Here is a 26,307-nt window from a genome sequence, read left to right on the forward strand (position 1 = left end):
CGCAAACAAAAAAACGCAAAAACCTGATGGAAAAATTTGCATTAAGAATTGTTTGTAAAGAATTTTCTGTTCTTCCTTAATTTTTGTTTATAAAACCTTGATATTTTTCTTCCTTTTTTTTGTGAAGAATTTTCTGTGTTGGAACGGATGGATGTATACGTGTGTTTGTGTGTGTGTGTGATTGGGTGAGTTTTATTGTATTTGGAAAACATATAAACAAATGGCTTAGACGCAGACAATTAGGACATTTAGGGATACGTTTGGGGGTTTTGTAGGGATGTTTTTCTTTTTTTTTTCGTTGTTATTTTTTTAGTGATAACATGTAAGGATATACAGATATTTTCTTTCGTTTTACTTGCATTTTTATTAGCTTTGATTGGTTCTTTCTTTGTCTTTGTTCTGCTGCTGACCTTTGGGTTTTCATTTCATTTTATTGGATAGGAAACCTATCGAGTTTCTGTTTTATTTTGTATACATAATTCCTTAGTTTGGTTAACAAAACATCAACAGAGATATTAATCGATACGAAAACTTATAAAGTGATTTACATTTGATGAGATTTGTTTACCATAAAAAGCTTTGATCAAAAATCAAACGAAAAACAACCGAAAACTGTTAAGAGATCAAGAGATTGAGAGAGATGAGGGAAGAAATTGGTGGAGTTTCGTTGATGGATAATCAAAAAACGTAAGGATTTAATAACGATCGGGGGACATTTTGTGATGACAGACATATAGAGAGAATATGTGAGAAAGGGAGAAAAGGTGATTTGGAGAAACGGAGAACCTTGGGAGAAATCAACCAAAATTCTGCTCGAAATGCTCACATGCCAAACTATGAGTAGAGTAGAGGAAATAATAATAACAAATATATTTCGATGACTTTCGTTGTGGGTAAATGGGTTAGTATGAGTGTTAATAACGCTGGCTGATTGGTAAAAGGAAAAACACAAATCGGAAATCAAACTAAATACACATATAGACACGGTACACATAACACATACAATTATTTATCTATATATATATGTGGATATATATATCGAGATTCTTTCATCTTGCCCTATAAAGTATGCCAACGAAAAACGATCAAAAATGAACATGGAAATAAATATGGAATATGGAAAACATACTCATGATATGCATGTGTTTATTTTTATTTATACATATATTTCTTTTTCTGTTTTTTTTGCGTTGGTGCGTACTGGTGTGTTGGTGAGATAAAAAATTATGAATGCATTTTTTTCGTTGTTAATTTATATTTTGTACTTTTTTGTTGTCTTCACTCCTCTTGTTGTCGTGTTTTATTTACATGAATGATTTGTTGACTTTTCGATTTCTGGGCTTTGCGGTTCTCAGTTTTTGTGTGTGTGTTGAAATGTAATTTAAAATCAACAAAATGGCATTGTATGCAAGGGTGGTGCGAATGAGGTAGGTGCTGGTACAATTATAATGCAATTACAGCCGTGAGGCATTTAAATGTTGATCAACAATTTGGGAAAAAATTCAAGAGTCAATTGCAGGCGTTTCCAAATGTATTTGCATTTTGTGCTCAATATGTAAGCACTTTGGGGTATTATATGGAAAGATCTTATTTCCATCATTTACGCAAAAGAAACTAGTTTCAGTTGAATTTTGCTAATTGCGAAAGTAGCTGATACAAATGGTACCTCTGCTCTTTGGATCTATTCTCAGAATATTAATTTTCCTGAACTGTTCATTTACGTGAAACTTGAGTTACTAAAAACTGTATTGATTTATTGAATTTAAAAAGAAAAATGCATTTCTTTACTAACTCGAAGCTGCAACTGATTTGAGTTTGGAGAGAGGAAGTGCATGATCAAAAAAGAAGTGATGAGCGATGTCACCTGTGAACCAAAGAATCTCGTGTGTTTTTATGGATGCATATACAACAAATAAAAACCGAAGACAAACAAAACTCGATGCTTCTTGTGGATGAACAAGTGGTTGCGATGGATCAATGGATCAATTGGATGCTTGGATGAGGAGAACATAAAATTCAGAATCAACTGAAGAAGATGCGACTGTAACAAAGATTTCGTTTTGTTTTTGTTCTTTCTGGTTTGGAGTACCCAAAAAATTGTACGTCTGTGTTTCCTTTTTTTCTTTAGGTGTTTTGTTTTCGACTTACCAAGGTGTGAACGAGCTCCAGAAGAGACTACAAATTCACGGGTTGAAACGTAGGATTTTTTGTATATTTTTTTGATATTTTTTTTTTTCGATTTAGATTTGCATATGGGAAATGCATTTTGATTTGGTGTTAAAATTTGATTTGGATTTGATTTTTTTGGTTTTGGTTTAGCACACAACATGAAGGTATCGAGCCACAGCAACAGAGTAGGACAGTACACAATTAATTGACAGGACAATAAAAAAGAAATTAAAAGACAAAAATGCGTTTCGTTAACGAATTGATCAAACTTTGATATTGCTTAACAATTGGTAATAATTTTTTTTTGGTTTAGATTTACTTTTAGCATACCTAAGGTGGAGATTTATACTTTCATAGCTTAGTGAACCAAAGACAAATGAAACGGAAATGGTAACCAAACGGAAATGGAACGAAAACGACACGCTGAGAAACAATTAACGCAAATTAACACATTTGACGAACACACTTAGTCGGATGATGAGACGAAGACGAAGACAGAGACGGAGGCGGAGATCGGCAGACATCTTCGGGATTGACTGATATATCATCTTGGTTGGTTTAGTATGGTTAGTTGGTTAAATGCGAAACGGAACAGAACGAAACGAAATGAAAACGAAACGATTGGGGGAACGGGGGAATCATCGGAAACGGAAACGAGAACGAAACTGAAAATCAATTTTGCTCATCGGTCATCCTCAGTTTCAGGGAATCCTCTCCTCTTGGTCTTGGCATCGGCGCAGTTCTCTTTTTGTTTTTACTTTTTTTGGAGGGGTCTTCAAATCAGAATCAAAATCATAGCAACAACTCAAGAGACACACTATATAGGTAATATATAGATACAATGACAGACTGTACTTCGCTTAACAAAACCAAACGAAAGCAAATTAAATTTAAAGTTAACTATCGGTAATGTAACTAGGTCTGGTCTTAGTTTTACACTCGATCTGATCGATCACTTACTCATCGATGGAGGCCTAACTTTGAGAGATTTTTATATCATTTGTTTTGGTTATATTTTTTATTTTGAATATATATATATTTTTTTTTGGGGTAAGACGAACACAAGGAGGTTTAACACTAGACAACACACATACTCAATGAAGTGCTATCATTATATATTCGCTTTTCTCGTAATGTTCTCATCAAATAGTTCTGATTTTTTTCTAGCTTCAAAAAGAGTTCGAGAGAATGAGAGAAATGAGGCGGCAAGAAAGTAATGCAAATGAAAAGGACCGCAGGATCGGGGATCCTACGACTCCAAAACTCAAAAGAATCAACCAAAGAATATAAGATTAGTTTTTTTTGAGTCGAAAAACTAAAACAATAAAAGTAGATTTTATTTTCGGTTTTTTTTCTTTTGCGCTGGAAGTAGTCATCATCAGCGTCTGATTCTTCGCATTGGCTTAGCATTTCCCAGGCGGGCAAGAAAAGAAAAAGCTCAAACTAGGAAAATGTGATTTCGTTTTCCTCCTCTTTTTTCTTTTTTTTTTTTGTTGTGGGAGAAATCAGGAGAAATAAGGATCAACAAAATGTATATAAAAACGAAACGAATTAAAATGAAAACGGAACGGTTGGGAAGAGAACTCAGAGGAACGAGAGAAAAGAAAACTTTGAAAATTCAACATTTTCACTTGAGATTCTCACATTCTCATCTCAATACTATTTTTAAGTGTTTTTCATTTTTTTCTTTTTTGTTTTGTTTTGTTTTCAGCGCATAAATGATAGACTCATTGAGGGGAGAGAGGCGTTCGGGATTGTGGGAATGTGAATGGGTTTAGATTTTCATTTCTTTTGCTTCTTGATTTTGCTTTTTTCGACTGATTGATTGATTGATTGAGACTACTGGCAGTGTGTTTAGTTGAAGTTGGTATAAATCATAAACAGATTCTTTCTTTCTTTTTTTTCGTTTTGTAAAGCATAACGTAAAATTTGTGCATATATGTATATAGAGGTGGTCAGATAGGCCAAGTACCCATGGTACCTGGTATCTGATATCTTGTATCTGGTTATATACACATATATACGCTTCATATAGAATAAATTTGAGCTTTTTCCCTTCATTGCACCCGTAAAGCTTAAAGAATAAATCACACAGAACCGAAAACGGAAAAAGTTCAAACGCAATTCCAATGAAAAATTTCTCAATCGCAGAAACGCGAAACGTCCCCGTATATACATAGATACATAGATATATATAAAGTCAAGATATACGCGGGAGAATCGCTGTCTGCAACAGAAAAACGTAACTCAAAAGATCAAACTCGAAACGAATAAGATTTAAACTGAGGAAGGAAAATCAAGAGTCGCTCAATGGCAGGCCCTCTCATTTTATATATATATATATATGGTATATATATGGTCATTTTGGTATCCCTGCGCACTAAGAGTCAGACGCATACGTACGATGTATATGTATATATAGGCTATACAGATAAATATATAGGGGCGCTACGAATTAGTTTCTAATTCTAGGGCGAATCACTTACTTCTCGCTGTACTCGTCCATGTGGGCGTACGACTGCACCGAGTTCTCCTCGATCAGGAATTTGACCCTCTGGTAGAAGGAGGCGGTCACCGATGGCGGTTGCTTTCGCAGCAGGACCTCCACAGGATCGTTGGACGATAGGCACATTATGTGCTCCGAGCAGGCGGGATGTGAGCAGCACTCACTGTCCGAGCAATCGGTCATTCCGTCTATACAGGGGGGGTGGAAAATATAACATTCAGTATTACGATTTAAAAGGAGATTGCCACAGCAATCTTTATTCATTACTCTATAGTATGTGCAACTTACCTCCATCATTGTCGATATTATCCTTGCAGTTCAGTTCCAGTGCGATGGAGCAATCACTTCCAGCCCATCCTTCAATGCAATCACAGCGATATTCGCCATTTTCCAGCGTACATTGTCCATGTCGAGAGCAACCATTTTCGCAGCCAGCTGGTGGTATACAAGTTGTTAGTAAATGAATATGTTTAAAGGGATAAGTTCTAAGTTCTATATTTTCTGTATTTCCCTTTGCTAAACACTATAATTTCGCGTCATTTTGCTCAACGAGCGACTTGACGCGCCATCGATTTGGCTTTTGTATGCCATTTTATTAAACGGTCTGGTATTTTTGCGCCAATGGCTTGCTGTAATTAAGAGTAAACTGTCCGGATCGAGTGGCGCTTCAAATTGAATGATAACACCCTGCCCATTGCCATTTGCACGGGTATTTCCATTTAAAAACCCAAGCTCCAGCCCCAGCAGCTTCGTTGGATTCCATTGCTGGGCGAGTCAACATCATGAATATAAAAATAATGTTGATGTTTGCTCTCACTCTCAGTGGCAGTTAACCTTTGGCAGAACACTTTGCGAAATGTTGGGCAAACATAAAAACCCAACGAAACGTAACCTAACGATAGATGATTTGGCCCCATTTTTACGTTTTCTGCCTTCCGTTTTTCCCTTCCTCTTTTTTTTTTTTTGGCTTTATTTGTTTGTGCCACGACAGCATTTGACGCAAAGTTAATGTCACTTGACATGTGTCATTTGCGAAATGGGGTAAGGTAGCACAGCTACGTCCTCCCTCCTTTTTGGCCCTTACACACCATTTCGATGGTAAAAAAAAAAGAAGAAAGGGGCTTGCTAACTCAGCTTCCGGCATGTTAAAAAGTTTGCGGCGCATAAAATGACTTCCCTGGTTGTTACTGCCTGTTTACGAGTGGCCCCCTCTCTTTCCACCGCCATTGTGCCATCTCTCTCTCTTTCGCCGAGTGCGTGTTTGTGTGCACATATTGGCAATAACTTCAAGTGTTCTTGCAAATATTGAACTCCCCGGAACGGCAGAAACGGGGGAATATGTCAAAACTGTTGACTGGATTAGACCTCGAACTTCGCAGAACTATAAAAGCCCCCGCGAAATGGCAAACTTTACTGCACACAAACCAGATTTTAGTAGAACAAAACCCGAATAAGCGGCACAAAGTAGTATATAAAACTAAAAAATATATATGGTACTCCCTACGAAAATTCACCAATATAAATGCCCAGCATCACTTTGGAAAATACTTATATAAAAATAAACCGATTTACCAACCGAAATGAAATGTGAATTCATTATTAACCTTTTTTTTGTTTGCAATTCATATTCCCATTACGTGTTTTTTAGAGTTCAAGCTGGCAGACCACACTATTTTTTGTTTATTGTATTTAACACGGGAGTGTCTGCTATTGGCTTTTTACCAATCATTTACAGCCAATCTCCCTGTTTGCCCTCTGCGAAGCTTATTTCCCCTATTTTATCACTTTCGGCGTACAAATCCCTCGTTTTTTATGCCTGGCCATTCAAAAAAATTCTTGTAATCTCCCCAAACACACTTCTGCACATATTTTACAATCCATAATAAAACCCCAGCTAGCATAAAAAAAAAAAATAGAAATGCCAGAAAAGAAGGGAATCAGCGATGGGAAAAACATTGTAAATATTTGAATGAGACGACGGGTTATAGAAAAGGGAATAGAACTGGATGGCACGGGATTTGGGCAACTAAATGTAACTACGACATCAACTATGCATGAAGCTTTCGGGTGTCTGTGCACCTAAAAACTACCTCCTTCCCCCTCCCAAAAAAAAAAGAAAAAAACCCCACCAATTTTGCCCCTGAGGAGGGCCAATCGAGCGGAGTTTTCGGTGGCGCGTAATTCGCTGGAAATCTCTGTTTCGAATTCAATCAACTCTGCCGCATTGAAGTGACTACGTCTGACTACTGCAGTTCAGCTGAAAGGTCTAATCTGTGCAGATATCCTACTTTTGTATGCGCCCCACCCCATTTTTGTTCGTCTTTTCTGCACTGTGATTTTTGCAAATTTCTAGCTGAAACGTTGATGGTCAAAATGGGACTTTTAGCCTATAATGTTATTCAGTTAAATAGGCAAGAGTTTAAAATATTGCGGCTCTAAGTTTTGGAACAATTTTAGCTAATAAATCTGTTGTATCTGTTCTGCATATGTCATATTTTCTACTATCAATATAATTCTGCATTTAATTGAAATTATTTAGACATTTTAGGGAAAATTCTCGTTTGTACAGCGAAGGCGACAACTCTGGGGAAAAGTCTTTAAGTACTTTCTAAAAATACGATACCTCAAGCCAGACACAGATACCATATAGTACACCAACCAGATAGCCCCCCATTTCACTTGAATCGATTGAAAGAGTGTTTCCCAGGGGGGACAAAAGCGGGCAGGGGTGCACCCGAAAAGTGTGAGGGGGGACCACCAAGATTGCTTGTGACTCTGAATGACGTCGGAAGTTTTATTGGTTTTGCACACGTCAACGAAATGCTGATCGCGGGTAGGGGGTGGTTTTAGCCCCCTTCTGCTCTTTAGGGGATGGTGCGCTAAGGGGGCTTGTAATGGCATTACATGCATGCCTGGGCTGCCGCCGCCGCCAGGGGGCGCCACACGTTTGAATGTTTTTGTAACATGACTGTTTGTTTTTAAAGTTTTAATCACTGTCAATCGATAGCTACTTATCATGCTGCAGTGCCGGATTTTCGTCCTAGGGAAAAGTCGTATCCTGCTGCTGCTCCCTTTCATTCGGTTTGTTTTTTTTTGTTTTTTTTTTTTTTTTTTTTGGTTTTGTTGCCTTAAACAACATGGTTAAGTCATGGCGGCAAAACTGTCAAACGCACTTCCAGCCAAAAAAAAAGGGGGTAATAGTGAGCAACAAATATAGCAGGAATATCGGAAAAGGGGGGCAAAATTCCTCGCTATGGGGAGGGGGAAAATCAAAGGGTTCGGGACGTTGCAAAACTGAAGTGGGTAGCAAATGGCATAAACATGTACAAAATACTTTGGTGCATCGATTCCTGCCAGCAAAGCAGAAGAAAAAAGACCGAAAAAAAATTGGGATTGATAAAAAACACGCTAGCAACGTTGGTAAAAGGGAAACTTAAAAACAGCCACGACAGCAGCTACATTGACAGTGGGCGTGGCGGGGGCAGGGACGGTACCGGGGGCGTGGCGGCTGCAACAAACACCGCAATGTTGCTGTTGTAAAGTAAATGGCAGCGTTGCCTAGAATTCGACCACTGCCAAAAAGGAAATTTATAAGATATTGAAGTTGAGCATTGATATCAGGGTTTCAAAGTTTAAACACTTTTGAAAGTCTGTGGAAAATTATATTCAACCAGTTTAAAATGGTTTTCTGATTCTAAATATGGCAGTTGATTGCAATTATATTTGCCAAAGCTTTGTCATATTTTTTGTGTCCGTGTACAAATCACGATGCAACATTCCAGTGAACTTACGCAGTGTGCAGTGGCGACCATTCCATCCTTGGGAGCAAACGCAGGTGCCATTTTTGCATTGTCCGTGCTCCGAGCAGCGGGAATCGCAGGGCAGCTGGTCACACAGGTTGCCCGTCCATCCGGAATTGCAGCGGCATTTTCCGGACTCACACACTCCGTTCCGGCCGCAATCCAAACTGCAAACAGCTGGAAAAAAAAAAAACAAAATACAAATATTACATTAAAACATTGCTATTTACTATTTTAGAGGAACTTTAGAGGAATTCAATTAAAATGTTGATTTAAATGTGACATAGATGCCATCAGTTTCGTTTCGTTTCGCTTCCTTTGCCTTCTAGTTCTGCCATCCAATTTTCATAATTTTCCATGTGCGCATTTAAATTCATTAAAGTTTCTGCTTCGCTGGCTCCTTCACGTAAAGCGCTCGGAGTGAAAGGCGTTGGGAGCCATAAAAACAGCATTATAAATGTTACATTTACGTGGTGGCACACTTTGCTAACAAGACCCACACCATTTCCATTACATTCGCATACCCCCTCGTCGCTTTTCCGGCTTTCTCCTGAAGATGTCGTTTTTTCCTCGACTCGACTGCGGCATTTTCGTTGGCAATGGTCAACGGTTCCGGTTCATAAGTTGGTTCATAGGTTGCTTGTACAATTTCTTCATGGATATTGATTCAGCGCACATGACTTGGTTGGCTTAATATTATTACAAAGTCCGGTCCAGTCAAGTCACTTTAAGGATTGAGCAGATATTTAAAAACCAGTTTTAGCCAGGAATTCTGGTAATTCAAAGTCGCGCTTTAAGGTCGGGCATCCAAAAATAACTTCATGTTTTATTTAAGCCTTATCTCGGCCAAATTTTTGAATTATAAATTTTCCATTGCATTGGTTTGGGCTTCACTTGTTTTACTGCCTTCCAGCCTTTAATTTATGGTTTAGTTCATAATCTCGTTTTTCGGGGGTTGTTTTACGAAGCCATGACTTTTGTTAGCAGGCGTAAATTTATTTTATTTGCTAAAAGTGAGATAGAGAGAGAAAGAGGGCGGACGGTGGCAAAGCCAACCTGCGTATTAAATAAATAATGAATTTTTATGAGACTCTGCTTCATTATGCCGGGAGGAATCGTCAACGTGGTTCCCCGACTGAGGTACTATATATATATATATATATATATATACGTATATATCCGATATAGTATGCACCCCAGTCCGCTCATTTCCCTCCTTCTGGTGCTAAAAAGTTAAGCAAATTAGGAGTACGTGTCCTTTGGCCTTCGGTGGCATCGTAAGCCGCTTGTTTTATTGAGCCACAGCCCCCAAACCCCCAACGTTTTCCACCGATTCTCTGCTGATTTCGCTCTCAACCTATCCGGATGATTATGGACCACGGCCGTGGGCCTAATTGGAAGCTCCGGCTTTATGGCTCAGCATTCCATTCTAATTTCGGGTTTAGTTGTGGCCATAAAACATCATCATATTCGGTGGAGTGGCACCGGCGGTTTGGCTTTCATATCAACTGACAGATCTCGTGAGTGATTGCCCATTTGCCCATCTATGTGTACCTGATTTTCCTACCGACACTTTATGGCCTCTGCATAAAATACCCAGTCGTTTAGGGGTGAACCGTAAGGAAACTCTAATTTGGGATTAAGTAAGCTAGCTTTTCGAAATTGGTGACTTAACATATCTTTTGCAGAGCTCAAGTTTACCAAATTATATTTAACTCGACTTGATCGGTAACCCAACACTAAGCAACGGCACAACTTGGCCAAAAATGGGCGCACAGCTAAAATAAAGACTGTTTTGTGCTGCTAATAAACATAGCTAACTATGTCTATCCCTCCTTTTTCGGTGTTCGAAAAAACAAAATTTGAAACATTTTTGTATTTTCGATAATGGGTATCATCAAAATTTGCGAAAAATTGCCGAAAATTAGCATTTTAATGTATGTACATGGATCGATAGGGAATTTTGTTACGAATTCAACGAGGTATGGCATTCCACTTTTGGACAACTATTTTTACTGCTATCGTAAAAAAACGGATTATTTTTTACCAAAAAAAGAATTTGTGTAAAAAATCTGATATTTTTAATCGGCGTTTTCGCCATAACTTGGCCTATCTCTTGTTTTAAACTATTTTTGAATGTAAGGAAACACAAGAGGCAAACATTGGACATTTAAGCACATTGATAATTGGCTGTTAAGGACATATTGTGGTTAAAGGATCTCAACTCACCTTGGGAGCAATCGGGGCCAGTCCAGTGGCGCTCGCACACACATTGTCCCGTTTCCAGATCGTAGGTTCCGTGCTCGGAGCAGCCGGGCAGGCACTGGTACACCTGCTGGTCGATCGTGCCGCAGTCCTCGCCTTGCCATCCGGCCTTGCAATAGCATTGTCCGGCGACACAGGTTCCGTGTCCGGAGCACAAAGGATCCAGGCAGTCGTCTTCATATCCATCAGCATCATCATTATCATCAGAGGGTGCGGATGTGGGTGGTTGTGGTGTTGGTGGTGGTCAGAGGTCACAGGTCAGCATTTGGCGGTTTGGGGAAGAAAGTACAAAACGATTGTTAGTCAACACACAAAACAGACGAGTGGCATATGGGTACAGTGAATAATGCGTAGGATGGACTAGTGTGGGCAACTTTTAGGACACCTTTCTGGCTTTCCCGCTGCGTTCTACGCGTATAACTACTTTTCTTTTCCGATTAAATGGAAATTTAATTAAGTTTCTAACAATAACTCCTGTCGCGAGTTTCGACTGTATTTAACGCAAAACAACAAAAAAAAAGTTCAGGGGCAGTACGAGCGGAAACGTATATGTATATATATTTGGAGGGGCAGTGAAATCGTGACAGTCGTGGCCAAACAAAATGCTCTCCGCCATGAAGGACTCTCCTCCTCCCCCTCGCTACATCTCTTTCTAGGCTACTCCCTCTCGCTCCCTCTGGCACACATATGTATGTATGTACATGCACACACACATGACATGATTAGTATGTTGGACACGTACAAAAGTGGTCATTAAAATGAAATTCCAGTTTAGTTCAAGTTGGTAATTTTGCGCAGTTGTTGCAATTTTTCTTCTGGCCCGCTTTGTTCTGTTTTTGTTTCTTTTTTTTCCATTTGGTTTTTTTTTTTGTTCTTGCTTTCCTTGGCTTTCGGCCATGCTTTTTCGACCCGCCCACTTTTGCTGTGGCCTTCTGATATTTTACTTTTTCCTGCATGTGTATGAGAAATATGCTCTCAACATATAAATTCGATTTTATACGTTTTATGTTTGCTCAACGGGACTTTTGCACTTTTTCAATGTGCCTTGGTTTATTTTTTGTTTGTTTGCTCCTGTTTCTGTTTCGGATTCTGTTCGTTGTTTCTCCTTGTTTGTTATCACATGCTCTCGCACACATACGCACAGGCAGAAGAACACATGCAAAGATGGGCCGCACACATACAGGCACATTCAGTGTGTTGTTGCATGTTGCATATTTCAGAAGTCATTTTTTGAGCAATTCTACCGCTGGGTATATTGCTTTTATAGAATTCGCTTTTAGTTGCATAATTCAAATTTATCAATTTTTAAAAATGCCAAAAATGTCAAAAATTTCATTTTAAGCCAATAAAGCAATTTCTTAAACTTAAATATATTTCTGCCGTATTCGTGCAATTCAACAACTCATTGTTTTTACAGCTTTTGGCTACTTCTGAGTGTCTGCTTTAAGGCTAATTCAACGTTATCTGAGCCAAAAAAAAAAAAAAAAAATGAAAAACAACCCAAAAAATTTTTGGCATTCCTTTGCCTTTCCCTTTGTCAATTTAAGGCCCACACACAAAAAGCGAGGACAGAATATATTTGGCCAAAAGAAGTGCAGACGACGGTGTCGTCGGCATAATAACTGAAATATTTTGGCATCCACTTTGGGCCACCCATCCGCTCATCCGCCCACCGCCACTTGTCCTTGTCCGCTGGCCTTATCGGCCAGTGTCAACATGGCCCGGAACTGAGAGGCTGGCTCCAAATTGCAAACAAGGCAAATAAATAATTTTAGCATTTTTATGCCAAGTCAGCAGAAAGCTCACACTTGCCAGCCACCAAACAAAAAAAAGATAGTTCTTTATCATTCTATTTTACCTAAAGTTTAAAAGTTTTCAACAAATACATAATCAATACAGCCCTAAAAAGTATGCTACATTTTTTTAAAGTTAACTAATGCCAAGAATAAAATCTTAGATCTTTCATATTACTTGTGCTCAATTTTCCATTCCATTTTCATTAAAATTTGTTTTAGGTATGATTATTATTTTTTTTTCAATTCCCTGGTATAATCAAGGCATTTGCCAAGAAGTTATTATTATTTTGTTTTGGAGTGTATTTGTGGGGGGTAGGTCTTGACACTTACGTTGATCGCAGTAGGGTCCTTTCCAGCCGCGCTCGCAGTGGCACTCGCCCTCGATGCAGCGTCCGTGGCTGGAGCAGTTGGGTACCTCGCACTCGCCCACCGGAATGTCGCACTCGGCGCCCTTCCAGCCCTCCTCGCAGTGGCACACTCCTCCGCCGTAGTGTCCATGAGCCGAGCACAAGACCGGACATACGCCTGGAAGGAGTAGAACGAAAAACGCGGTGAGAAGAAAGGGATAATATGTAGATTCATACGCAAAGTGGTTGAAGGATGAAAGGGAACCTTAACGCAACTGAAACTCTATTTCGAAAGTATTAAAATTACTTACTTTTGGAGCAGTCCACGCCCTGGTAGCCATCGATGCAGTCACACTTGCCCAGATAGCAGCTCCCCCTGCCGGAGCAATCGTTGGGGCAGGTGGTGCTGACACCCTCGGCCTCCTCGGCCAGCAATGATACGGAGTGGGCGACCAGTTCGTCATTGTAGACCGATATGAACCACAGGCCAGTGTCTAAGTACTGCAGCAGGGATACATTCACCGTCATTGTATCCACATCCAGAGCGGGCAGACCATCGCCAGCGGATCGTTTTTTCACCCAGTGGCTCTGGGGCTTGCCAATCCTCTGCAGATGCTGTTTGGCCGTATCTAGGGGTGTCTCCACATCGTACGATTCGCTGGAATCAAAACTGCGGCTCTCGTCCTGTTCCTGTTCCGATTCCTGATCCTGAGCTGATGATTCCGCACTCACGTTGTCCTTGTCCTGGCGATACAGCTCCACATCTTGGCCAGATGTGGTGGCATTCGCGGAGCTGCGTCGATGTCGTAGGTGGCTATCCAGTCGTCCGCCCTTGATGAACTCCACAAAATCGTGTTGCGTCACCGAAGGCGCCACATTGCGACGCGAATAGACCGCAAAATGTGCGCCCCAGGGCAGAGTGAAATTGAAGCGAATGAATGCGGGATGTTTGTTGCGGAATTCCAAGGTCCAGAACTGGTAGGCGGGTATGGTGGCATGGTAGGCCTCGTTGAACTCCTTCAGCTCCACCACGCCGCCCAGTTGCGGCTGCAGCGCCTGATGGTGGTGTCCATTCAAGCCGCCACCCTGTTGCTGCATCAACTGGCCCCCGAGACCGCCATTCAGTCCGCCATTTATCATGCCACCACCGCTCAGGCCAATGCCACCCACACCGCCGCCCAGTGCGCCGCCGTAGGTCAGCTGATGGTGATCCTGCAGATGGGTATTGGTCGCGTCCAGCGGAGTCAGCGGCTGGTTGATCGAGTGCGGCTGCTGCTGCTGCAGTAGCAACTGCTGCTGGATACCCGAGTTGCTGCCACCGCTGCCCGCCGACGGATTCATCAGTCCGTGTCCATTTTGGCCGTGGTCCGAGGTGCTGGTCTGGATCGATTCCTCCGTGGGAAATGCCGTGGCCACGCCCTTCTCATTGGACTTGGCCAATCCGCCGCGCAGATCGTGGGGCTGCGACTTCACGTCCTGGACTAGGATGCAGTTGGTGCTGTCCATGTTGGGTTTCATCGAGCTGACGGCTGCAAATGGCAAACGGAAACAGTTGCATTATTAGTGATGTTTACTGCATTTAATATTTAATTATTATTAAGATTGGAACTTGGATGCTTAGGAACTCTGCTCAATTGGCTCGATTTTGCAGATACAACTTATAAGAAGAAGGTGTTGTTTAATCTTATCTGCCGACAGCAAGTGCAATTAAAGCTATTGAGATTATGGGACACATGGCCTGTTCGGAATACCCAAGCATACTATATGCTTCTGCATTTGGCTGTGCCCCTTGCCTGGATTTTCGATTCGGCTTGGCCAAATGTGCGCCCATAAATCGACAGACAGAGAGGGATATAGCCAGCCGGACAGTAAGATGAGAGAGAGGAGAGAAGAGAGGGGGGCACAGTGCTGGCCATAAATCTGGTCCTCATGCTGCCATTTTGGCCAAGAGAATCGCAATAATGTCTTCTGTGGTGCTGTAGTTGGTGGCTTCAGCTGCTGCACCGCCCTGTTTTTCACACATAAATTTTGGCATCATATTTTAACGCCATATTAATATGCACACGAGTATAAATCAAAAACTACTCCCGCCCTCTCCTATGACCCCTTGACCTACGCTCTCACACGCACACGCTCAGCCACTTACACACACACACACAGACAAAGACACTAAGTGGCCGTTGTTAACACGTTTGCATTTTGCTGCTGGAAAACGGAGCGGAAAAAAAGAACACCCCACCCCTCCCGGCTATCGTTTATCGATAACTATGGCCGGCGATTTATGGCCATTGGCAGTGGGAATGTGGCGCCAGGAGGTCCTGGCCACCAGGACATCGAGAAAGGAGGGCAGCCGTATGATTGAAGGACTCGCTGGAACGCACAGCTTGGGCGAACAAGGGTTAAACAAGCCTAAGATGAGCGGTTCCCATGGAAAAAGGACACCTCAAGAGGCCTTAATATTTCTCGAAACTATTATTTTGTTAAACGATTTAAATTTCTAAATGAAATGCACTATTTAGTTTGAATAGTTCATTTTGTTCTTACATTTTTAAAGATCCCAAAAAGTATCTAACATGAATATCGCGTCCAACTATAATCACTTTGCACAGTAGAACAGAATTCGGAAGAAACTTAATCCCCTGCGAGCAATTAACCTTGTCGCATTCATATCGATTGAAATTATGTTAATGGAGGCGCATTATATAGACGCCACATTATATAGTGTGTACAGTGCGGACGGCCATAAACAAACGTTTTGGGGATGAGAGCGTGTGGATCATAAATGTATGAGTAATGGCTGCAAATGCTGTCAGTTTTGGCGGCAAATGCGTGGTGGTGGGCTTGTTGTTTATTCTTAGCCCAATTCCAATTCGGGACAGGACTTGACAGGACACACACAAAACATTTCGTTGACATATAAACTAATGTCCCCCATTGCATTCGAAAAACTGGACAAAGACCCCAATGAAAAGGGAACAAAGTATACTTATGTATATATATGTAGCGGGTATCATTAATAAATTAAGAGCCTCGGCCCAGTTGGTTCTATTAAGTTAACAAGCTTTTCATTCAAATGTCCTAAAACCCCCGCCACCATACAGGACCCTCGATGGAGGGAAACTTCCTTGAAATTGGTTTGGTTTCCTCCTCTCCCTCTGCCACTCGAATCGACTCGACTCCAGTCGATTCGATTCGGGTTTTCTTTACTTGGCGTTGTTTTTCGTTCACCAATTAAATTTGATTACAATTTGTTGCCCCATCCCAAGACGCCCGACTTACATCCATCACCACCCCCACGTTTTACTCTCGCTAATGGTTATTTAGTTGGTTTTTATATTCCTCAAGTGGAAGCCAAGAAAACGTGGTATAGATTTTATTTCAGCTTTGTAAGTCAAGTCGCATTCTGCGGGGGGTGCACACAGAGAAAACGTTGAGAACAATATCAACAAAATCATGATGTATATAAATGTAAAACTATACTTTCGATTAAAAATGCTTACTAAATATCGAAGTATCAGCGACATTTTCCCAACTTGCATTTAGATATCACACTTATTAGCATCACAAATTATTTCTTTGCTGTTTATCAATACTGTGCTGCACATCATTAGTGTGACACATGTCGCCTAGCTTTTTCTTCAATATTCCAGCCCTCTCTAACTTTTTTTTTTAATCATTTTCCTAATAAACCCCATCGACGAGTATACTCGGTGCCATGTGAGTATGTGGGTGGGTGGGCCACTCCTTTGGCTTTATTTTTAGACCCACTCGAGTTCTGCTCCAGTTGCTTCTGGCTCAAAGGGTGTGCAACGGATGTGTTCGATTAATTATTTCCGCCCTCCGTCCGGGAAGTGGGCAATAAACTTTAGAAGGAGCAGAAGCTCCACTTTCGAATCATGGTCGTCGTCATGAATAAAAGAGTTCTCGTCCTCGCCCTCGTCCCCGTACTCGTCCTTAGTTTTTTGTCCTCCCGCCTAATGAGACACATCATCAGGCGTTTTGGACCAGAACTACCACGACTACGACTACGACTAGGACTGGCACTAATTGCTCCTGCCGGGCTGGAAAACTAAGAGGACAAACGCCGAAATACCATGTCCAAACGTCCAGTGCCAGTGTCAGGGTCAGGCTGGGAAATTTATGAAACATTTTCTTAATTGCACTTCCTTAAGGAAAATAATTTATTTAAACGACATGCGCACACCTTTTTCGAAGAAAGCCCAAATGGAGCACGCCCAGCGGCCATTGCAGTTGAAAGTGACAAATGTTCTTTTGTGTGTGTGTGTGTGTGTGTGTCGTCTGAGTTTTGGATCCGCATGTAATTTAAATTGAAATGTCTTTCGATGGGCTTGTTTTTGGTGGCGATTTTAGGCAAATTGTTTGCGGCCTACGCACGCATTAATTGAAACCAGCTAGCTTGTTGTTTTCCTTTTATTTTTCCGCCAACATTGTCCTTCAGGCTTCAGGCTTTCCCTCTGCTAATTGACTTTCTTTGTTGCGGTTGTGCGTGACGTTCGCATTTCCGGTTGATTGGCCCCTCTTCCTGTCACGCCCCCCTCCGCCCAGCGTCCAACGTCCAGTATGTTTTTACCATGTTTTTGCAGCCCTAAAAAGGAAACACGAAATGCGAGCAGGACAATTTCCGAGTGCTTTGCATAATTCGTTAGGCGCAAAAGGAAACCGCAGAAAAATGAACAATTCCATTCACTAATTGGCAGCTCGGTACAGTGAAGCCCCAATATTCGATTGAACGTATTCTAGTGCATTTGACAGAACACATTGCGGTTGACGCCAGGGCAGCCAGCTGCATTTGGCATTTGTCTATCCCGAAATTGAAAAATAGCCAGGGCAAAAGTCAATTACTGCGAAAGAAGAAGCCATGAAAGTCATGTGGTGCCCACAAAGCAAGGAAATGTGTGAGTTAATTGATTCAAAATAATACAAGAGAAAGGCATTTGCTTCGTAATGAATATTTTATAAATTCATCTTAATTGTGTAGCGTATCCAACTAATATTCTGGGAAATATTCCAAAGCTGCCTATATTTGTATTTATTTAAACGGCACAAAAACCCCTGGAAATGTATTTTTAAATCTGATACAACCGCAACTATGTATGTATTATGCCACACCTTCCGTTGACCCTCGACCCTCGGCTACTTAAGTGCATCCCGGTAATTAGGCGCCCACTCAGTCGGTTAGTTACCTTTCGAGTGGCTAAGACGACATCCCAGTGGCCATAATAAGAGCTGGCATAATCGGATTACTGTTGGCATTCTGATACATTGCATTTGGTGTGGGATTGGGGCAGCGGAGCACGGATGTTGCCCACTGTGCGTGCGCATCTAGATCGCATTTTCAGTTTCAGAAAATTGTGGGCTTGGCTGGCTGGGTGGCTGGGAAAACCGCAACTCAGAGCCAAAGGCAGCAACAAATTAAATTTCCAGCAAACCGCAACGCAAAGTGAAATGAAAATAAAATCGCATAAACTACAAGGCCAGCTGCTGTAAATGACAACGCCGATAAGATGTTAAAGGGGGTCAGTTGTTGGTTGGGTTTTTCTAGGGATTTTCCAGGGTGTTCAGGCCAATATTTATGTATGTATATATGTATACATATATAGCAGGAGATGGCAAAAAAAAGCTGTGCGGAATAAGCCCCATGGGGTCATTGCAGCAGTTATATATAGCACAGTAAGTGCAATAGCAGAGGCAAAGGCAAAAGCAAAACCAGGAGCAAAGGCAGTAAGGCATGCAACCACACACACACACACACCCAGATGGTGGTGCATGGACGTAGCCCAGGGGGGTTTTGGAGCTCGGCAGCTTGGGCGCTTCTAGGGGGGACTGGAGCACTGGCACTGCAACACAGATGGATGCACGAACGCACTTGGTCAGTTGGCGTGGCCAGGAGCACTGGGCGAAACAAGTGGCAGGCGGCAAAGGGAAACATATTATTTCAATTTACGCGATTACGAAATATTTTGTATTTCAAATAACAATTCTATTTAAATAAAAACTTGTAATATTGTAAGACTTATTTTATCTTAGTCATTGGGTTGAAATCTAGTCAAGTACTTTCAGCTTCTGGTTTTTCTGGTCGTGTACTCTTCAGGGGGAAAACGGAACATCGGAAGGAGGGGCGTGGGCGGCCTCCATCTGTCTGTGAAACAGTGCATATCGAATGAGTTTCCGATAGTTATCTGCTTAAAAATCGATTAACCTATTTCCGATAACTACTGCAATGCGCATCCTGAAAAGGGCAGCTGCCAGTCAAGCATATTAACTGCTCTCCGTCCGTCCGTCCGTACGCCTGTCTGTCTGTCTGGCATGCTGTCTCTTTTCTGCAGCTTTCTCGCCATCGCTTTCACACGGAAGGGGGACTTGCCGTCCTGCTCCGATGCTCCTGCAGCTCTTGTTGTGATAGAAAGTGGCACATTTGTAAATCGCTGGGCAAACATTTATGCAACATTATGGGCGGCGAATGCTGATGCTGCTGCTGCGGTTGCACTTGTCACCGCTTCACCCTTTCTCACTCTTTTCGGCCCGCCAATGCCTCTCGCTCGCACTCGCCTGACACTGCGGTTGATTATCGGAACAGATATGACAGCTGCATGCAGATCGCTATGTGTGCATCATACGCAAATGTGCAAACGTGCACTTAAAGCTCAGTCGACATCAGTTTAAAGTATTTCAACTAAAATACTGAGCTATAAAATCTGATATTACTTATACATTAAGTCTACCAATATAACTACTAATATATAGAATTATATATTAAATAGTGCACGTAGAGATTTATTTCTCAAATAACCATTAACTATTTTAAAGCCCTGCATTAATAAGTTTATTGGTTCGTCCGTTTCTGATACAAAGCAAATTACTCCTGCACTCAATCGCCACAAACATATTCCGTTGCGCTGCCCACATAAGTAGGCAACGGAAAATATTCATTTTATTTTCCCAGCTTTTTGTGAGCTGTTTATTTGCTCGAAGCCTGAAATCTTCCATCATTTCGGGCATTTTGGGGATGGGGGGATGGTGAGAGGTGGGTGGGCGTGGCAAATGGAGACAGTATGTAAATCAAATTAAAGAGAACAACTCGTGAGGCTGACAAGGCAAACAAGCAAACGCAAGCTGTCTGCCTGTTAATTAACTGACAATGGGCCTCACATATTTGTATATAATTATACAGTTTCCTGAGTGTGCTTGCACATACATATATGTATGTATGCGTACTTATCCGCATACATATACAAATGTATATATATTTTAAAATACCCAAAACAGCTGGCGCCCCTCAATTGCTGGCTAATTTTACGGCGAGATCCTTAATTAATAGAAAATTATTAAGCAAACACAGTGAGGGCGAAAAGTTTGACTGCTAAACCGAAATATACGTGTGTATATCAAAAAATGAGGTAAATTAATTTCTGGTTCACCTGTTCCCCAGTCTGTGTCTTGGCCCCACAGTTTCAAAAACTATTCAACCATAAAACGACCCCAAGCACCCAAATTCACACACACAAAAGCGTAAATTCATTTGCAACACTCACACACACACAAAGAGAGAGAAAAAGCTTTTTACACAAATGAGTTTATGGCGGTTAAGAAACGAGGGGCGCCACAAAAATTAATACATTATTTTTAAAAGATAAATTTCAAGCATGTGCTGCTGCCACTGCTGCTTCTGCTGCTGCTGATGGTTGCCAACAATTAAATCAGTGAAATCCACACGCAGCAAGCAGCTCCCCAAAAATGCCACCCCCCAATCCACAAAATGTTCACAACTTTTCAACTTAAATTCATTTTGTGCCAAAACAGGGGAGGAGCGTATTTTTTGCGCCGGCGGGGAAGGGGAGAGTAGCTATTGAGAGGGGGGTGGGGGGCTGCCATGGGCCAAGTGGCATCACATATATTTTTCCCGTGGTTTGTTGTAAATTTGTTTTCGTTCACTTGCAATCCTGTGACACCGCAGCCCCATCAACACAGCAACAACAACAGCGGTACCAACAACCTTGCCACCGAAACCACCCCTCTCCCCCCCTCTCTCACCCATCACAAACCAGCCCCAAAAAGCACCCACCAAACAAGCCGCAGCTTTTAGCCAACTGTAAATCAGTGCCGCCGTCTCTCGAGCAGCTGCTGCTGCTGCTGCTTCTTCTGCGTAGATAATAAATTAAACGCAGGGAGAAAGTGCGAAAAGAGAGAGGGAGAGAGTGGCCCTTCCCACGAAGAAAGTGCGCAGAGGAGCAGGCAAATTTAGGGGGAGAAATGGGTGGCTCGAATTGGTAATGAATGGCACTAGCAAAACAATCCGGGAAAAGTCATGGATGATGATAGAGCAAGAGTAAATAATGTTACTAAAAATTCTTCAAGGCTACGAATCAACTTTCGTAAGAGCTTTACAATTTACAAATAAAACCTAAAACGTAATTGGCATATTTAATATATAAAGCTACAATAGAGAAACAAAATTCTATTTAAAGGTATAACAGATTTTCTTTGCTGATCATTTTGTGATTTTCAGGCAACTTGTTTACCTGCAAACGTCATGGCAAACAACGCAAATCACTCACAAAATCCCGAAACTAATTTCAGCACACGGACAAAAAAGGCTTCTGTTTTTGGTAGCTCAAGTTCAGCCACATAAATTTGACTCCCTTCGCGCAAGATTTATCATAAAACAAAAAAAAAAAACAGTTGGCAGTTGGAAAACCCCCATCGGAAAAAGTGAGAAGAACCTGGCAGCCCAGATGTCGACGCACAGACGCTAAAAGTGTCCAAAAAGTTGTGCCAATGTTTCACTAGATAAAATGCCGGGGCACAGAGGCCACCACAGGAAAATTTCCAAGGGGGTTCTCAGCATAGTCGGAAGTATGGGTCAAAAATGGGAGATGAGAGGGGTTTCCACGAGCAGTTTTCTGGGGGATTTTAAGGTGGCTGAGGAAGCGTCGTCATCGTCGCCATTGCCGTCAACGTTTGGCGAGGGCTGACTGCCTGCCAACCGTCAACCCTTTTGTTTCAAATTAAAATTTACATATTTTAATGTGCAAAGTTTTTGCCAGGGCAACAACAACAGCAACGAAAATACACAAATCTGTGGTGTTTCGAGCCCAAACGGGGGAGGAAGGTAGGGGGGAGGGTACAGGAAAGCCAAAGGTTCGCCAGAGCAGAAAAGAGAAATGGGCAAAAAGAATTAAATTGACCTGTAAATATAATTTGGAAGGCAGCAGCAACAGCCAGGGAACGGCACAAAACGTGTTTAATTATCAAGTTGTAAACAAAAAGCAAAATACAAAAGGAAAAACATCAGGAAAAGCTGGAATATAGAAAGGCGAAAGGCGAGTAAAAACCAAGAGGGGGCGGGTGTAAAGTATCCTTCGGATGTGGCAAGTGCAACTTGCAAAAAAGGGAAAACATTAAAAAGCCATTTTAATATCTGTTGCCAATTCAGGTGAGATTTGCCAGGAAATGCATAAACTTGGCTGGCTTTCGGTTTTATATACGAGGAAATTGTTTTATTTTACACCCAGCAATAGTTGGAAATTTATCTAAAAAAAAATTGATCTCTAAAGGCATACAGTTTTAGAGGTTTTAAAGAATATCCAAGAATGCGCATCCCAATGCAAAAGTTAGGCCATTAAATCGTATTCCACTTAATCAGTAATTAATTAAATTTTTGGGGCTGCCCAAGATTGTGTGGATATTCTTGAATCATGGAATTTCAATCGATCTGGCGTTTCTTCCGATGCCATCGAACTTTGAGGGCTGCGGATTCTAATTGCTTGTCAACTATGCAGGATGCTCTACCAGCAGTTGGCACATTTATCAATTAACATTTTGCGACGTCCAAGGAATTTATACACACACATACATCATGTACATACACTGAGAAAATAAATGAAATAAGCTCGTGGGGACTTATTAAATCTTCATTTTAAAAACTATGATTATCGAATTAAGCATTTATTATCCCGTTATTATTTTAAGAATGAGTTAAATTACAAGTTTGCATAACGTTATCTTCTTCAATTACTAAAGGGAAAGAAAATCCGTAGATTATTGATTGTTTTCTCAGTGTATATAGAGATGTAACTATGTGTTTACCTAGGCCAATGCTCCGTGTTTCTTAGCTAGCCAAAGTGTGTGTGTGTGTAAGTTAACACCATTTAACGCTAATGTAATGCAAACACCTTGATGTATTTGCCTTGTTATAGCTTGTTTGTAGTTTGCACTTATGTATACACTGAACGAATATTTGCAAAGGTACGCGCATGTGTGCGTTTGTATATATGTGTATATGTGAATGGGCTTGTGTATTTTTCATTAACTGTGTTGGCATTATCACAATGTCCGATGTTTTTAGCCAGAAGTTCTTACCTGCAAAGTATGCCAACATGGCGGTTAGGACGACGGATACGAATATTAAGGCGATGCTCAAGCATTTCCAGGAACATCGGTGCTGACAGCGTTTATCTATGTGAAACCTGTAAAAATACACAAGGAGAAAAGAATATGATGATGAGATAGCAGCGTTAAGCAAACTGAGCAATGCATTTGTAATTAACAAAAGGGGTTGGGTGGGGTTTTGGGGGCGGTGTGGTCGGTGTTGGGCGTTGAGACCGCAAGACAGGAGTAAAGCCACTCGCCTCCATCGCCATCCATGTCCTTTTTGTCCCCCACATATCCCGTACGCTGTCCTGCGGCTTTAGTCGCTTGACATATCACAAGGACCACAGAAACCATCCAACCAAACAAACACGTTTCGCATAGAGCAAGCGAAATCAACGAAGAGCACGGAGAAAAATATACTAGTTTTTCTAAAGAACGGATGTCTAAGTCACAAAATATATTACTAGTAATAGGCAATTTTTAATAGACATTTGATTTCGATTAATCAGTGTATCCAATAGATGATGCATATAAAGCAGAGTGAGACTATGCATAGTGCAAAAAAATACTGCAAAATTATAATTAATAATAAACAATTTGAAAATGCAACTATTTGAAACTATCTTGAGTAAGCTATGTATCTTTAGTTTCAATATTTCATGTTTTATTTTCTCAATGCTAAAGAACGCTGCGTGGCACAGAGTTAGAACGCCAATGAGTTTGTCAACTGCTGGCAACAGCTGGCAACTTTTTTAATAAAGCTCCCAACGAACCGAAAAGGCAACGCATGCAAAATGATGCACAAGACCGAGGACAAGGACCGCTCTCTCCCAGGCCACTGCTTCCCCAATCTCCCCCCCTCCCTAAAAAAGGGTGTTAATCACACATACAGCCAGCCAGCCAACAAGTCTAAGCCGCCGCAGGCAGAGAGCTGTCAAGTCTTTCGGCGTGGTCGCCTCTAATTGCGTAAAAGTTGAACGAAACGAAACGCTGACGGAGGGAGTTACGAAAATTTCGATGGGGAAATATGGGCAAAATGAAGAGGGGAAAATGCCGGCAAGGCGGAGGGGGAGGGAAGGCGTGGTCCCAGCTTAAAGAGAATTAACAATTCTTGAGTTGGCAACTTTCGAAAGTTGGCCCAGAATTGGGTTAGACTCAAAAGTGTCCGAGAGTCAGGCCTTCAAAGGTGATTCAACTCGGTGAAGGGGAATAAATAAAAAAAAAAAGCAACAGGGGAAAAAGAGTGGAAATCTCCTCGGGGAAAATTCCTTATGGAGTTAGGCACTAACAAGGGAACTCTGAACTGCACAAAAAAGTTTTTGGCACCACTCTTGAAATACTAACTAGGCAAGTCTTTAAGGTAGTGAGGTATCTCACAAGGAAACATTACATGCAAGATATTTACATTGAACTGGAATTAAATTATTCAACTGAGCAATTGTTTGTTTTAAACAGGTTGTATTTCAAAATGGTTGGAATATTTATATAAAATTATATATGATATACATATATGAGATACAAACGCTTTAAAACCGAAATGTGTTCTATCTGTATGAAAAACATGTCCCTAAATGTGCAGCACATCCTCGCTAACTAGGCGAGCGGCCGCCTTCTTTTGAATGAAATTCAGTTGACTGGAAAGTCGTAACCACTGCAGCCCCACTTCTCACTCAATTGAACGCTCATTCACTCGAAGAGTGTTCACTGTGACCCCCGGTATTTTCGGTTGTATTCTCCCACTATCAGTAGTACTACCAATACTACAATACGTACAATATGGAAGTCAACTTACCTGGATGGCGAATATGGCGAATAGTGCGGTGCATGCGCTGAGTGGGAATTACGCAACGGGAATCCGGGCATGACCAGCGGCTGAGAGCCGCTTATCTGGCAATTGCCCCCGTTACCGCTCCCGGGCGGACCGACGCCCACCTGAGGTCCTCCTCCTCCAGACACGCCCCCCGGTCCGCCGCCCACGCCGCCGGGCATCGTGCCAGCGCCCATCGGGAGTCCAACGCCGCCGCGATCGATGCCGCCATGGCCGATTGTGTTGCTGCCAGTTGACATACTCTGCGGCATCTGTTGTGGGTGGCCACCCAGTCTGCAACGAGGAGAAAATGCGGGGAAACTGGGTTATCCACTGGCTCTCAATATTTGGGATGCACTTGAACAGACTTGTGCATGACACTTAAATATATATGATATATATATATATAATTCATCGTTTTATCAAACACATTTTATGTAAAAAGCCCTAATTATGTGGGTTACAATTAACAATAAACTGACCAAATGAATATTTCCGAACTCCGCTCTATCATATAACTAATTTGCCATCATTAGAAATTTTAACTCTTCCAGGAAAGGGTAAAATGCTGTCTTATGTGCTATGTTGTTTCGCCCAGTGCACTTGAGCTTGTAATGCGGAAATTAAAACATGTGCAAAAGTTTTCGCTCCACATTGGCCTTTTGCTGCTTTTACTCCTGCTTCTGCATCGCGTTTGGCAATGTTACAATATTTAAATCGCATCCTCGTGGACAATGGCTTATTGTTGTTGCCGCGGCTCGCTGTTATTGTTATTATTATTTTTAACGGTTAAGTGATGCGGAAATTTTAAATTAAAAAACATAAATCAATGCATGTGTGCGCGGCGGCCATTGTATGGCGAATTGTGAATGGAGAACGGCGAATTGCGAATGGGTTGCACAACAAAAAAAACCAACCAACCAACCAATGTAAAAATAAAAATTACAACAAAAAACGGAGGAGTTTCATTATCCACGACCGGCAGTCGGGCGATGGTGATTTTTGTTGCTGTTTGTGTTTTATTATCGCTCAACATTAAGCGGAAATGCAGTCGCTGCTGCCATTTCTCGATAACTGCCGCCATTGTTGTAAATTCCTGTATGCCTGCGTGTGTGTGGCTGCCATTTTCAGGAGCCGCCCGCAAGTATGCAACAGAAATTGCATCTTTTTGCAGCCGCCAAAACAGAAACGCATTTTTGTGCACCAAGCGATAGATTTACACATA

At 41.6% G+C, this 26,307-nt stretch overlaps 1 protein-coding gene across 6 annotated transcripts in view; it reads right to left on the bottom strand.

The window, feature by feature from the left end:
* Positions 1–26,307, bottom strand: part of LOC6523966 (teneurin-a) — a 139,370-nt gene that overhangs the window by 33,449 nt on the left and 79,614 nt on the right. For 4 of the 6 annotated variants that reach the window (XM_015189919.3, XM_039376911.2, XM_039376909.2 and 1 more), the window contains exons 4-12: positions 25,068–25,376; positions 23,264–23,370; positions 13,195–14,412; positions 12,867–13,061; positions 10,705–10,914; positions 8,467–8,652; positions 4,964–5,110; positions 4,656–4,863; positions 2,149–2,175 (exon numbers count right to left, since the gene is read on the bottom strand). In XM_015189919.3, coding sequence (XP_015045405.1) covers positions 2,149–2,175; positions 4,656–4,863; positions 4,964–5,110; positions 8,467–8,652; positions 10,705–10,914; positions 12,867–13,061; positions 13,195–14,412; positions 23,264–23,370; positions 25,068–25,376 — 2,607 coding nt within the window. The remainder of the gene's footprint in view (positions 1–2,148; positions 2,176–4,655; positions 4,864–4,963; positions 5,111–8,466; positions 8,653–10,704; positions 10,915–12,866; positions 13,062–13,194; positions 14,413–23,263; positions 23,371–25,067; positions 25,377–26,307) is intronic. The other 2 variants (XM_015189921.3, XM_002099802.4) reach the window with 1 other exon arrangement.

The sequence above is a fragment of the Drosophila yakuba genome, chromosome X (genome assembly GCF_016746365.2).
Source record: "Drosophila yakuba strain Tai18E2 chromosome X, Prin_Dyak_Tai18E2_2.1, whole genome shotgun sequence".
In the NCBI taxonomy this organism is placed as follows: domain Eukaryota; kingdom Metazoa; phylum Arthropoda; class Insecta; order Diptera; family Drosophilidae; genus Drosophila; species Drosophila yakuba.